The 16,451-nt window shown below is 38.7% G+C and overlaps 1 protein-coding gene across 1 annotated transcript in view; it reads right to left on the bottom strand.

Moving 5' to 3' along the window:
- The window catches only part of LOC120941176 (polyamine-modulated factor 1-binding protein 1-like), a 512,202-nt gene that overhangs the window by 370,610 nt on the left and 125,141 nt on the right, over positions 1 to 16,451 (bottom strand). The window contains exon 9 of the mRNA XM_040354465.1: positions 3,370 to 3,600. Coding sequence (XP_040210399.1) covers positions 3,370 to 3,600 — 231 coding nt within the window. The remainder of the gene's footprint in view (positions 1 to 3,369; positions 3,601 to 16,451) is intronic.

Here is a 16,451-nt window from a genome sequence, read left to right as displayed (position 1 = left end):
AACCAACAAAACTGCTTACCGTATTTGCCGGCGTATAAGGTAGCTGGGCATATAAGACGACCCCCTAACTTTCAATTTAAAATGTTGGTTTTGTGCTATACTCACCGTATAAGACGACCCCCTTCCGACTAGTCTGCCAGTGTGCTGGATGTGCAGTAATACCATATGTTCAGAAGCTTTGGTAACATACTGTCTTACAGTATAACGCGCTGAGCCAATCGCGGCAAGCTATGCATTCTATTATTGAATACAAAGCCTGCTTGGATTGACAAAGGCTGTAACATCATCAGCCCATGCCTCTGACTCTCACAGCCAATCCGAGCAGGTTACTGTATTTAGCCTGCTCGGATTGGTAGAGGTTGTTACTCCAATCCGAGCAGGCTATGTATTCATTAATAGAATACATTGCTCACCGGGACTGGCTCAGCGGTGTATACTGTATGTATACAGTATTACCGCACACTCAGCGAGCTGAACATCCAGTGGGCGGCTGGCATATAAGACGACCCCCGCTTTTTTGGTGTAAAAGGTCATCTTATACACCGGAAAATACGGTAAGCTCTCTTTTTCCTTGTCCAACTTGCCCCTGTGACTGGAGGATATGAACACTTGCTCATGCTTGATGGGATTCATTAGAAATCAGCAACGGCACTGGCACTGAAGATTTGTCTTTCCATCACCACCCGAAAAGTATCCATTTACTCTCTTTCTACGTATGACTATATGCTTTGATCCATGTATGGTCTCTCATGGACCAGGATTGTCAACTTGCATACTCTGGATATCAAATTATGGTTTGCAACAGTGAGGGAGATTACAGGACATTGTTTTGCATTCAAATCTATGGTATTTCATGTCACATATATACTGTGATTGTACCTTTCAATTCCATATACCTCCTCTAGACCACTGTTGACCCAGGATGCCATCCCTTCCTCTTTCATATCTCAGCAATTTTCCCCCTTTTGGATACATCAAGGAATTAACAACACCTACTACAATATGCCAGCGTGCCTGTTTCCCAGGATCCAGGACTGATCTCCCTAGGATCAATTTCCCGTTGGGAGCCAACTTAGCTCCACATCCTATTCACATGCATGCAATTTCCATGTTTCAATTTACTATTGCTGCTCAGGATTGAAGATATTGTATTTTTACAGTTTCACATTCCTCACTATATATATATATATATATATATATATATATATATATATATATATATATATATATATATATATATATATATATATATATATATATATATATATATATATATATATATATATATATATATATATATATTACTGTCACTGCATAAGGGCAAGAATGGTGGACATTGAGTTTTTATCACAGTATGATTGACACATTGTGAATGATTCAGTTTTTATTATTGGCTATTCCATGTTTTTGATAAAATAAATTTAGATTTTGTTTCTACTTTTACAGTGGGTTGTGTATTTTCTTTCTTCTTTTTCTTATTCTCTTTTATGTTATTTTAGTCGGTTGAGCCCAAACAGGTTTTTATTATGAGTTTTTGTGGTTTGAAGCAGGACTTAACTGTATCTGAGCACCAGAAACAAAAAACACTATTTAATGCATTTTTTATATTTAAAGTGATAAATCTTTAAAAAAAATTAAATAAATGTATCATTCTTACCTGCTCTGTACAGTGGTTTTGCAAAGAGCAGCCCGAACCTCCTCTTCTCGTGTCCCCAGTCAGCGCTCTTGGTCTCTCCCTCCTGTCAAGTGCCCCCCATAGCAAGAAGCTTGCAATTGGTAGCACCCAGTTCCCAATGACTTCAAACTAACTGGAGGAAAGTTCAAAACTGACTGAAAGGGTATTTGAAATAAACTTTTAGCAGAGGAAGTGAGCCAGTCAACAGCTCACTTACATAATAGGTGAACGTGACTTGAAAAAGGAGGCCAAGCCTCCGAAACGCATCTGACAACCGTGACACTCCTAGCGCCTCTCTGCCCCTCCTCTGCTTCTCTGAGTCCAGGCAACAGAGTGTGGCGCCAGCTGGTCTGGGCGCATGTGCAATAGCATCGGCATGCCAATGACAGGCATTCCCGGCCATAGCTTACAGGAGGCTCCATTGAGAGCTCACACAGCCCTGGATCTTACAGCAGTCAATCAGAAGAGGTGCTAAGGGTTGAGACATGCTTGTTTTATCTGGAATCATGTGAGTGCAATTCTTGGTGGCATATTTATATTGTTTCATCAATAAACTGAATTACACTAGGATGGCCATGCACTCTCTTCCACTTGTTTTGAGCCAGTCAACAGTAAATGTCTTAAAACATGCTTGGGACAACCATAAATCTATACTCAGACAAAAAAAGTTATTGAAATAAATAAATAAAAAAACAAACAAAAAAATGGGCAGACTCAATGGACTACTCTGTCTTTTTTCTAAAGTTACTTTTCTGTTTCTATGTAACTTTCTATGCAACTTGTAAGGAACTAACGTCGTACAAGCACAAGCACCATCATGCATTGACAAGTATGCTGAAATGCATATTATATGTTTTAAAAAAAATTAAAGACAAAGAAACTGGAATTCATAGGCATTTTCTTTAGCACCCACTTCCTACAATTAGCAGCTCCTGAAGACAGCAGGGGAGATGACTTAGCTAGCACTACTACTGGAATGAGGCAGGAATAGCTTTTACTATATGTGGCCCCCAAGTTACAGGACAGGAAAGTCTAAGGCTGGATTCACACCTATGCGAATTCAGCCAAAAATTCAGACTGAAATTGAACCTGAAACGGTGAACCAGGACACATCGGACCCCTGCTGTAAGCAGCATTGGGGCAATGGTTTGAACCCAGTCTTACAGTTGCTCACCAGAAAAAACAGGAAGCACACCCCCCCCCCCTCCAACATGGGCAAACAAATCTATAAAATGCTGCATACTTTTTCAGCAATGCAGAAGATGGTACCTGCTTGGCTGCAACAAAGGAGGAAAGCAGGGGAAACCGCATGTCATGAAGTGTCATACAACACTTTATGCAAGTGTTCATGTCTGCCCTCTGTAGTAGAAATGCAGGTCAGAATAGTAGTGTCTTTTATAAATCCACCTCTGAGAGAAAGTGTCATTGAAAAGACAACTGCTTCAAATGACAAGCACAGCATGAATACATAGTGACATATTGCTGACAGCTAGGTGCTCCCAAACACAGTGAATGTTATCTTGAGGGGGCTTTCAGTGGTGCAAAATGTTCAACCAAAGCAGTTGTCTCTGTGGTGTAATATGAACACACATAGCACCCTTGAATGCAGGCACAACAGACAGGGATATGTAAAATGACACACATTTGCCATATGTTACAATATCATTGTGTGCATTTGATACACAATACACTACCTGCTTTTGTAAATGATCAACCTTTTCTTTCATCATTCCAGCCAGCTGTCCGTACTGCTGGTACTGCTCTTTGTTCAATTTAACATCGTCCTTGGAGGAATTCAACTCTGCAGTTAACTGGTCAATCAGGTGTTCAAAGGTTTCTACCTGGTCGCACTTTTCCTTATTCTGACGCTGAAGAATCGATACTTCAGCTTCCAGACTCTGAATGGTTTCCTTTTTGTTAGCAATCTAGCAAAGAAAGAACAGAGAAAAGAGATACTTTTACAAATTAAATGGAGCTTCTATGCAATAGAAAATACTTTTTCATTTTATTTTTAAAGTTAACATGGGTTCTTTTTTTTTTCAGTTACAGCACCACACACACACTAAACGTTAATGGTACTGTCACTTAATAAATTAAATGTGCAAAAAAACACTGATCCCCTGAGGCTATAGAGTAGCTACATAACTATATATCTTTTTAATTACACATACATATAGTGCAAGCTAAATGCACATATATGCCGCGTACACACGATCAGGCTTTAGCCCAGCCAAATCACATCGGAATTCTATATCTAAACTCCGATGGAATTCATCTAAATTTCTGATGAAAAAACTCAGATGGGGCTACACACGAGCGGAATTTTTTTTTTCCATTGGAAATTCCGATTGTGTGTACGGGGCATTAGCGTATGTGTTGAATTTTGTTGTGGAAACATTAAACTCCCTGTCATATTTTTGTTCTATTTGGTCTGGTGACCTTTTTGAAGAGGAATAAAAGTGACAGCCGTCTAATGCCCCGTATCACAAACACAATCAAAATTTCCACCGCAATAAACTCAGATGGATTTTTCTGATGGAATTCCGTTCAAGCTGTCTTGCATACACACTGTCACACCAAATTCCGACCATCCAAAACGCAGTGACGTACAACACCACTACGTTGAGCCAAGAAAAATGAAGTTCAATGCTTCCGAGCATGCGTCGACTAGATTCTGAGCAAGCGTGTTTTTTTCTCCGTCGGAGTTCAATACAGACGAACGGAATTGACAGTTCATTGGCTCTTGTTCCTCCTCCTCCCCCCCCCCTGCTTCCAGTTTCGGGGTGGGGGGGGGGGTGGGGGGTTGTTCTGATCCATCTGCTTCTGCCCTTGGTGCTTAGAGGAAACTGTGCGGTTTCATAATTTTCTCCCCTACCTTTACTTACTGTGAAGAGCATTGCAGCAGGAGCACACGTCCTCACTTTCCCCCTTGTGCCTCTGGAGGTGCCAATTCCTTTCATAGAGCCTGTTTCATCACCCCTCCATGTGCACATGGAATCATGGATTTGAAATCCTTGTGCAGCAGTTATTATATTTCACAGAATAGGGACTTATGCTGTGCAGTGTGAGCTGGACTGCAAACATATGTAACACAGCTTCTGGTTTGCTGTCCTGTACTGTGTACAGCTAAGCTGTGTGTATTAGTTATTATAGGCATGACAATCACTGTTGCTGTGGTTATTACTAAAGAAATGTGCTGGCTCCACCTGACTCCTCCCATAGGCCAATTCATAGTAGGATGAAAGGCATATATTCCTTTTTTTCGCATAATTTAACCCCTTCACGCCAAAGGGTAAAACAAATCTTAATGCCCAAGCACAATTTTGCAGTGCTAGTAAAACCATATATATCATCACAACTACTTTGTACATCCAGGTGGATTATACCTTGGTTTTTTTCAGGACAAATTGGGCTTTCATTTGGTAGCAAATGGTTATGGTTATCAAAGAAAAACTGGGCCAAAATAGTTAAAAATAAAAAAAATATTTTTTAGCTTTATATCTATTTTTACTACTCTAACCTCCAACCCAAAATAAATTTCCCTGCTCCTGACAATCACAGCAATGGCACATATATGTATGTTATTATTATTATTTGTAACCGTAGTACAGCCCAAAAACACACTTACAGTAACTGACAAAAATATACTATAAATATATGTGTGCGCACTGCGCTAATGAAAAACACCTATCTGTGCTGCTACTTAATATTCAATTAATATGCAAATGAGGTGAAACAAATGTCAATGTAAAAAAGAGAGAGAGAGACAAATAATTGCACAGTAGCGCACTAAATTGATCCATAAAACTCCTAAATATTAACATTGCGAAATAATCAACATAAAACACCCATACATAATGAAAAAAGTGTCCATATGGCATATCCAAAAATATATATGCTCCAACCTATGCAAAACAATATGGTAATACAGTCCAACTTAAAGTGATGAAGAAATAGTGAAACAAAATCTCATTGATCCACCAAAATCCTTCAAAGTAATGTGTGCCAATTCCACTCCCTTAAGAATAAAGCTCACCAGATGCTGTTGCCATTTACTCTCGTGTCTGGCAAATATTGTCTTATTAGATGTTATTGAAGAGTCGCTGTTACACGCAATCTCCATCCAGATTAAAAAAGACACTCTCCACATGTAGGTATAGAAATTGAGACAGAGCCTCTAATAGTGTAAAAAAAAACCTTAAGTAACTTAAAGGTTCAAAATCGCCTTATTAAAATTCAAAATATGCCAGGTGACTCAGTGTGGCGATCTCCTCATAGCTTCCTTCGTACATGTGGAGTCACCGTCTCAGTGTTGCCATGTAGCCACTTCCCAACGCGTTTCGTCATGTCAGACTTCCTCATAGGGCACAGTGATGGCACACATCACTTTGGTGAAGGTATTTGGTGGATCAACAAAATTTAGTTTCACTATATTTTTATCACTTTAAGTTGGACTGTATTACCATATTGATTTGCATATGTTGGAGCATATATATTTTTTGGATATGCCATATGGACACTTTTCATTATGTATGGGTGTTTTATGTTGATCATTTCACAATGTTAATATTTAGGAGTTTTATAGATTAATTTAGTGTGCTACTGTGGAATTATTTCTCTCAATTTTTTTTTTACATTGACATTAGTTTCACCTCATTTGCACAAAAATATACTGACCTTGACCTTTGACCCAAACACTAATCTTGGCACTGACCTAGATCAAACCTTGATCAGGGTATTTTTTTTTATATTTTGTTTGTAATATTTATTTATCTGGTTTGCTTTTTTTTCTCTCTGCAAGTAGAGACAAAAGGGGTTGATTTACTAATGGAAAATCCACTCTGCACTTCAAGTGCACTTGGAGGTGCAGTTACTGTAAATCTGAGGGAAAGACCTGCTGATTTTATCATCCAATCATGTACAGCAAAAATGCTGTTTTTGTTTTCCTTGCATGTCCCCCTCGGATCTACAGTAACTGCACTTCCAAGTGCACTTGTAGTGCAAAGTGGATTTACCTTTAGTAAATAAACCCCAAAGATACAATGCATCTTTCCTCTCCATTCACAGAGAGAGGAATACAAGGGCAGGCTTTACAGTGACTGATCACTGTGATAGCCAATCACAGGCTATCACAGCAAGCAACTGACCTGGAATCAAGAGTTCTGGGTCCCGATCAATGCCCCCAGTCTCTGTGCTTGGATCAATAAAAAAAATTAGGAATTGATGCAGACTGAAATTCCGCTTCAATATGGCAAGAATGTTTGCTACCAATGCACAACATCTTTACAAGGGCCTGTTACTGTATTGCTAACAGCATAATACTGTTCCCGACATATTATTTCTGGCTGCCAAAAGGCCAGGGACTTAAAAACTGTCACTCTTGCATTAAGTGCATTTTTATGACTTAAATGAGACACATTCATAATACTTAATGAACATATAAATTAGATTGTCATCACCATGCAATGATACAGATTGTTATGAATGGAAACACTGTAACAATCACGGCATCACTGCCCCTGAGCATTGCAGCAGTTATGCTGGGACTCCTGCCCAGATTTTTGCCTTTCTCTGGATGTTTCTAATTTCTTGCGTCTTAATCAAGTTCACAAATTAACACAATCATCTGATTGTTCCTTTTCATAAGGTCTATCCTTTAGATTGCAACTTAATGGTGCTGGGGTAAGGTGACAGGGGAATTCCCTGCAGAACTAACACTGATGTAATGAATCTTGGAAATGTGGATTTCCTGGTCTGAAAGTTTGTTTAAAATGTACCAATTAGGTTCACTGCAAGTCATGAAGTCAAGTACAAAATATACGTGATTACAAAGTAATCCATAGAGCAGTGTTTTCAAATGCATATACACATGCCCTTACACAAATACATATCACATTAAATTGGGCTCCTTTGACAGCATGGCTGTTTTTCGCTTGTAGGTACAAAAATGGGCTAGAAGTGTCCACTACTGTGTAATACAGTGTTTGAATTTTCAAGCATCTTTTAGAGCAGTGTTCAACTGTATTTAGTGAAGCTTTGCAAAAATCTGGAAATGCAAACATGTAACACATATCTCAATTGCAGCAGAAAACTAAAAATCAATGTATGCTATGTTTGACTTGCTTCTGAGTCCTAAACAGGTCTACACAAATACTAGGGTGAAGGGGAAAGAACGCAATCTACAGGCCTCTGGGCATAGGGAAAGGTAATGGCACAGGTACCAACTACAACAACCATTGGGGAAAAAAAAACACTAAAGAAATCTTCTGTGCAAAGAAAAAACATTAAGCCTTACCTGTCTAGCTACCCAAGCCATCAAGAATTCCCTGTTTTGTAGAAATACCTTTCTCAGTAGTTTCATCCGCCATTCTCTAATATTACTTCAGAATACAGCAATGGCATAAGAGGGAGGCAAAGGGAACCAGGCATCTGACACACTTGAAAATGTACATGTGCACGCACACACACGGCCATTATAACACCTAACTACTTATATCAAAGAATTACAGTAGCACCAAATAAACATAGTGGAATTTCTAGGGCATTATTATAGTGCAGTTCTTCTCAACCATAAATGTCATCTTGAAACTGTAAAAAGCTGAAACATTGGTGGCAATTTACCTTCATTTATATATATATATATATATATATATATATATATATATATATATATATATATATATATATATATATATATATATATATACACACACACACACACACACACACACACACACACACACACACAGTGGAACCTTGGATTACGATCATAATCCGTTCCAGGAGAATGCTTATAATCCAAAGTACTCTCATATCAGAAGCCTCGTACAAACGACCGAGGAACTCGACGGGCGAAACACATTTTAGTTCCTTGTTAGGCTGTCGAGGAACTCGACAAAGGCAAGTTTCTCCATTCCCATCGAGGAAATAGAGAACTTGCTCTCTTTTTGGCTCGTCGAAAATGTATACACGACTGGTTTCCTCAGCAAAAAAATATCTCCCAATATCTCCCAGGTTTTTGCCGAGAAACTCGGTCGTGTGTACGAGGCCAAAGTGAGTTTCCCTATTGAAGTCAATGGAAATGAAAATAATTTGTTCCGCATTGACTTCAATGGCATGCAATATCGTATTTTTCCTTTATACTATCTTCTATCCCCTTCTCTGGCCTTCAGCACTGGGCCTACTATTCAAATTTGATTAATCTTTTATAGACAGGCATGTTGCCCAATCCCAGGCTTACACTCACCAGATCGTAACCAAGAAACCCTTCTTCACACTGTCGCCCCCCCATGTTCTGTTTTAAAAGTTTATAATAGTTAAGTTTAGGCCTCTGCACTGATAAGATAGTCAATATTCACATTTAATACAGTCTTTAATGTAGGATTCTAATAAGTGTACGGGCTCAGCCAACAAGTACTTGATGACACTTAATGCAGTGGACTTTGTCATAGAAGTTTGTTTTGCATTATTGTTTTTCTTTATATGTCATCTATCCGGTTCCATGTCTATTAATGTAAGTGATTCACTATAACTGTGAACAATCAAGAAATAAAGTATTTAAAAGAACCTACAGCCAAATTGTAGGATAAGCAGCATAATAATCTAACACAGCTTTGATAAGAGGGGTTGCTCTCCTTATTTCTTGAATTATACAAATGCTCTTACAAATGTCTGGAGGCATGTTCTTTAGAAAGTGAAATCTCAAATATTCATAACATTACACATACCTACCAAATAATAACTTCAAGTATACTCTGCAGTGTCTAAACAATACATGTACATCTGTTATGGACATATGCTTCCCCCTCCCCTTGTGCCAGTGGAGCCCATATGTCGGACACGCATGAAGTGAAGTTATAAGGTAGTATTCAAACTTTTATGGCATATGCTCTTAGCTGTCAGCCAGACTATGGCCTTAGATGGGCAGGCTGCTTAATGATGCAAGTGACACTACCTTGGTTGAGAGACACTTTTCATAAATGCTCCTGTACACTTGAAAAACCCCCTTAAAAGCTTCTGCCAAAAAAATGAATACTTTAACATAATCATGACAAGACATAGTGAATGCAAGCTTTACACCCCTCAAATACAGTTCTGAGAAACTACAAAGGAAATAAAGCCATTGTTCATCATTTTATCATATCATCCAAAAAAAAATGTATATCAATGAGGAAAAACAGCCACAAAGTAAGCTATAAATATATATATAATATATATAATTTTTTTTTTTACTCTATCTGATTAATGCAAATAATCAAGATTCCTTTTCTGAGCAATTGTTTATTGTATGAACTAGGATTCATAATACTCTATAGATAACCTCAGAAATGTTTGAACAACTCTTCATTGTTAGGAACTGTGTTGCAGCTTAGTCTATAGCATGCACCTATGAAATGTGCTCTGTAATGTAGGCATGTATCATTTTCATGCAAACTGAAACAAACCCATTTATATCTAGGCCAACCTAAAGCCCAGGTTCACCCTGGGCTTTAGGTTGCCCAGGGTAAACCCTGAAGCCTGAAATCGGTGCAGCGCCGCAGATGCGCCATTGCACCGATTAGGACGATGCCATTGCCAACAATTGCCGGCAAATGCCGCCTATTCGAGATGTGATTTGACATCTCAAATCGTACCAGTGTGAACCAGGCCTAAAAGACAAATCGGTGTTAAACGATGAACCAGAGTGATAAATGCATGCATTCATGACAAATGCTCCTGACTTCAAAGTGATTTTAGTATATTTACTAAACTTGTCCCTGGATTTTAATTTTGACCACCTGAATCTTAAAACCTAATTGTTGTTTGCATTTTTTTTATAGTATCTGTTAATATTATAATGGCTTTTAAAATAACAGGTACTGATGTGCAGCAGTTAAAACACCAACAATTATGTTCAGCTTAATAAGTAATATTCAGGGATTTTGAGAGAGAGAGAGAGAGAGATAGCAAAAGTTGCATAGGACAATTGAAAAACAAAAAAATCTAATACCTGTATCCCAGGTCCCCAAGTAGGAACACCTAAAAAGTGCCTAGGGCAACCATGGTGCTGAAGTGCAGGCACCTTGTCTATGTGGCACCCATGTGGCCTGGACTTATGTCCAAGGTAAGATTCATGACAAGATTCTGGAAATGGTAAGGCGGTTAAAACAATCAAAGGTCACCTGAAATCTGACTTTCTGACAACAAACACTCTTCCAATTAAGAAGTTTGCAGGTTTAGCCAAGTGGCAGCAGTGTCTCCCAGACTTCAATTGATCCCCAATGCTAAAGCTAAAGTTCTAGTTCCAAACAATTTAAATAATGCTAAATAATGGGGTGTATATAAATGGTTATTTTTGGGTCCAATCAATGCAATTTAAATGTTAAATACTAGAGCCTTGATCGGCAGTAGAGGCCCTGGTCTTTGACAGCTGAATAACAGGGGCAGGATTTAACCCAACTTTACATTTTTTATTTCTTTAAATGGCAAGCTCCTGTGTATATCCTGAGCCTCAGCAAATGTACCTTTACTGTCATTGGCCTATAAAGTTTAACAGTTTTGAATGACTGATAAAAAAACAAGATTCAGTGCTTCAGTGGTGCAACTGAAAATTCCCTTGACAGTTTTACCCTAAGTTTTAATGTACTTTTATTTTGCTAGGGTTAGTATACTCTGCGTTAGTCCCGCATTTCATAAAAATCAGCAATGCAACTACCATTATGGTTAATTCAAGTTGCATGTCTAATTGTGTGCGTAGGAGAATCACTAAGATGCCCAAGAAATTGGGAAACCTGAGCTACACTAAAAAGCTTGGGCAATTATATTTCATGGAAAAGAGTAAGCCAAGAGACTATATGATTGCTGTACTTTTAAATGCATACAAAAACTGACACAGAGGAACTATTCACAGGGATCTGGTTGGTGGGGGATTAACTCAAATTAAATAGAAATGGAAGGAACTCAAAATATTTGTGGCTTTCTGAACAGTATTTATTTTACTACATAAGATAACTGGAGATACGTCTGCTCCAAACACTGTCGATGTTCCTGCTTTTATTTGAAGCTAAATTTGGCATGACAGAATGAATGCGGGATACTCTTGAAGCTGGCTGTGGGTAACAGGAGGTTGAATTTCATAGACGTTCACTTGTGTTTTAGAATAATCATTTATAAGAAAGAAAAAAAATAGATTTGTCTTTGCTTTATTTGCAACTGAAAACAATGTATAATGACTTTCATTTACAGCACATCCCCTTCAAACAGGCTGAACCACCTAGAAATACAACTGGCTTTGGACACAGGATGGAGGTTAGACATGTATTGCTCTGTGATGCAACTGTTTGATGCCCCCCCCCCAAAAAATGGAGCACCAGCCATCTCTGTATGGTAAAAAGCCAATATCTCAACTCGTACGTTGTTGGAAATGTATGAACAATTTAAAACCTCCCTACGATTCTAAAAGTTTGGAAAAAAGTCTGGCAAAATACTGGCCAGATTTGCCAGAGGACCCCATTCTCCTACTTTAATCCAAAAACATATCACTGCCCAAAACCAGATGGTTTCTACCCCTGAGGATATAAGTATATATTCCAAAAGTATCTCTCCATATCACCAGGGCATTGACTTTTTTCCTAAACTCAAACAAGCTTTTGGTTACGAAGTCTTAACTTGATATTCTCAATGACCATATTACTACTTAACATGGCCACCATTTCGGGGCCAGCTTCGCTGAAAGCAACTGGACCTGATGAGTTCACCCCCAAATTATTTAAGGAAGTCTCCTTGGAATCTTTATAATAGGTAACATGACCTATATCCAGCTAACTGCTAAGAAAGGCAGAGACCCTACCCTTCTCGACTCCCACAGGCCCATCGCCTGAACATTTTCATTGTATTAGTGAGACACAACTCTGGAGGAATAAGAATAGGAAATAGGAAAAGAAGACAGTGGCATTGTAAATCTGGGGGGAAGGGGAGTGTTAAATGTAGGCAGATTTAGAACCACTAACAAAGTAACAAAGTCGGTAAAAGCCTACAACCAAAGCTAGGTTCATATCTGTCTTCTAGCAGCCAATAGATGCATCCTGAAAAAGATGTGCGATCCCCAAGAACCCACCATTTCGGAAGCCTCAATCCACTATAGAGTTGCTAATTAAAAACTAAATGCAGTACTTAATCCTGATGTTGAGTCCTCTAAATTCTTTCACAAATGGGAAATCTCTATAGTAGCTACCTATAGCAAGGGGGAGGTGGCACAACATCTTCATCCAACCAATTGGCAATAGTTCATCCTTGTTCTTTTTCACTGAAGTTACTCTCCTTTTGGATATTACCTTAATTATTGTTACAACTACTTGTTTCTTTATATATCTCTAGTCGTGTATCCGATACTTAAGCCATCCACGCCCCCAGGCTTCCTAACCCATATTGTATTATATGTTCACCATTGAGTTATTGTGGATTTTGATTATCTTTATCCATATATTCTGTCTTATATTTTTGTGGCTTATTGTACAAAGGTTAGGAATTTGTACTATTCAGAGGTGCATTAACTTACTACATGTTTACTATGTAAAAAGGGTTTCTTCTCTTTTAAATGTTCATTAAAAAAATGTTGGGGTAACATACATTTTAAGGTACCATAGTGTAGAAAAACTTTGGAGGAGAGGAAAAGGACAAAAGTTCTCTCTCTTTTATATATCACTAGCTTCTGACTGACCAAAATTGTGAGATTGTGTGTATTAGAAAAGCAGGACAATGAGCCATATGAGTTGGAGGTAACATACAGATAGAGAAATTAAGGCTTGCAATAGCATTTAATGTGAAAATACAGATTCTACACTTGTGCGATATTCATGTTTGAGAACTGAACATTCTAATGAGAAAACTGCCATGAGGCAAAATTACAAAGGCATTTAAAATAATTCATGCCCATTAGTGAATTGACCCTTTAATCATTACAACCATTCCGCAGCTTGCTTTTATGATACAACTAGAAGTCATACAGCCCTTATACACAATGAGAAAACAATGTCTGTATAGCCACCACAGTATGCACAGAAACAGCTCAATGCAATCGTTTTTAATCACTGCTGGCCAAATTCTTCCTCCTACAAGATCGCAGCTGCCTTTCTGCTGTCTGTCAGGACTATTGGGCACACACGTGCTCTGTCACTTCAATACTCTTGTGCAGAGCTGGGTTACACAAGTCATTCCTCAAGTGTCTCCTTTTCCAGGTATCTACATACACGCAGCTCTCAGCTCCTCTCCCTGAACAGGAGAATTCATGATCACAAAAACATCTTTGATTTGAACCAGTGCAAGAAGAAAGATAAAGTATGCAGCAAATGTGCTACAGAGGTAACTATAGGGCAGTGATGGTGAACCTCAGTACCTAAGAGGTTTTGGAACTACATTTTCCATGGTATTTGTGCACTCTGCAGTGTAGCTAAGCATCATGGGACATGTAGTTCCAAAACATCTGAGGTGCCAATGTTCGCCATCACTGCTATAGGGAATGTACAGCAATATGTGAATATAGAATTTAGGCATACAATCTGCATGTTCCAGGGCTCCAACTAATAATGTATGGAAAAAATGACAATGATCAACAAACATGCTATGGTTTAACTATTTATTGAAATGGCGCATTGGTATGGCTGGCAAAATAGGTTCGCAATAAAGAATAATTTGCATCCATTTATATTACAGTAACATATTTCAAATGTATCAGAAATGTGTGAAAATCTTGCACTAATTATAAGTGAAGACTGCTGCACTTTTAACACTCCTTGGATACAAGAAGATAATGGCAAACAAAATTAAAATATAAAAAGGTTGCGCTGTCTCAAACGAAAAAAAAAAAAATAATCAAAAAACTATAACAAACACAGTGTATCAACTGGTGATAAATAAAGAGCTCAATAAACAAGTGTCCATGTGTATTAAAAATTATTCCATTGTTTTTCCAGCAACTGGATGTGCTATCCACCGTTCCCAGTGATAATAAAGTATACCAATCCAAATAGAAATTAAATTGGCCTCTTACTAACTCTAGATTCAAAGGGCCAAATTCTCAAAAGAGATACGCAGGCGGAACTGCTGTTCAGCCTGCGTATCTCTGTGCCTAACTTTGGAAACGATCCTCAAAAGGATTTTTCCAAAGTTAGGCAGAAGATCTGACATCTGTAAGACACTTACACTGTCAGATCTTAGGATGCAGTACCGCATCCGCCGCTGGGGGCATTTCGAGTCGAAATGCCGGCTAGCGTATGCAAATGAGTACTTAAGCAGATCCACAAAGCTTTTGTTTTCTGCGTAAGTTCCGATTTGCTTGCGCAAAATTAGGGCTGGTTTTACAATGTGGAAAGTTAGTACACCTTGTAAAACCAGACCTTTTTTTCGATCGCAGCGTTTTTTTTTTAAATTTGAATTTTTTTTTCCGGCGCGTATTTTTTTTTTTCACCCGTCGCAACTTTATTGTCCCGTCGCAATCCACAAAGCCCGGCGTAAATTACGTTCGCGCGCTGCACGTCGGGAAAATTACGTCACACGCATGCGCAGTACGGCCGGCGCGGGAGCACGCCTCATTTAAATTGTAATCGCCCCCCGGAGAGGAGGACCGCCTTGCGGCGGAGGCACTTAAGTTACACGGCGTGTAATTTCTAGGTAAGTGCTTTGAAGATCGGGCACTTAGGTAGAAATTTAACGCCTGTGTAACTTAACTGCTGAAAGTTAAGTTAGGCTACGTTTTTGGGAATTTGGCCCTATGAGATCATCTAACGCATGAGGTAAGATAATGCCTGATCAAATTCTCTGTGTGTCTCCCGACCTCCAAGATGGATGGATGGATAGATTCAACATCTCCCGGCTCAGCGTCTGCACACCGCCCACTCTGGACTGCTCACTGTGCTTCACTCAGGTGTGTATGCCAGATCCTGCACACACACACCTGAGTGAAGCACAGTGATTGTCCCGAGTGAGGCAAGCTGTGCTGGGACGCTGTGGAGTACATTTTCGGTTTGGAGTACACAATCAGCAGTGGCCAGGCATGAGGAGGTGGCCAGGCATGAGGTATTTACTTACCTTATACGTTAGATGATCTCTTATAATCTAGATATCATCGAGAGTTGGTAAGAGGCCAATTTAATGTTCATTTGGATTGTTATACTTTATGATCACTGGGAACGGTGGTTATCACATCCAGTTGGTGAGATACCAATGGAATCATTTTTGATACACATGGACACTTGACACTATAATTTTTTAACATATTTCAACCAATTGCTCCTTTTTAGTACATTTTAAATACATATTTTTGTTTGATATGCTTTTATTGTACAAGTATAAACTTTTTAATATTTGGAAAGTGGACATTTTGGAAGAATTTACCTAAAGCTGGTTTCACTAAGCTTGAGAACAGCTGGTCTGCAAAGGTACCTCCAGAGGTAGCTACCAACTAGGGTCAGATAACCTGAAACCCTGACAAAGCCCCTCACTTATTTTATACATGGTTTGCATGTTGTAAATACTATAGGAAAGGCTAAATGGAATATTTGCTTCTCACAAGGATTCAAATTATAGTTTGCATTACATTGCTGAGAAAGAAGACTCAACGGGGTTGATTTTCTAAAACTAGAGAGTGCAAAATCTGAAGAAGCTCTGCACAGAAACCAATCAACTTCCATTTTTTTTTTTTTTTTTTTGTCAAAGCTTAATTGAACAAGCTGAGGTTAGAATCTGATTGGCTACATGCACAGCTGCACCAGATTTTCCACTCTCAAGCTTTAGTATATCA

The sequence above is a fragment of the Rana temporaria genome, chromosome 5 (genome assembly GCF_905171775.1).
Source record: "Rana temporaria chromosome 5, aRanTem1.1, whole genome shotgun sequence".
Lineage (NCBI taxonomy): Eukaryota > Metazoa > Chordata > Amphibia > Anura > Ranidae > Rana > Rana temporaria.
The sequence above is the reverse complement of the archived record's forward strand: the minus strand, read 5'-3'. Positions and strand labels throughout refer to the sequence as shown.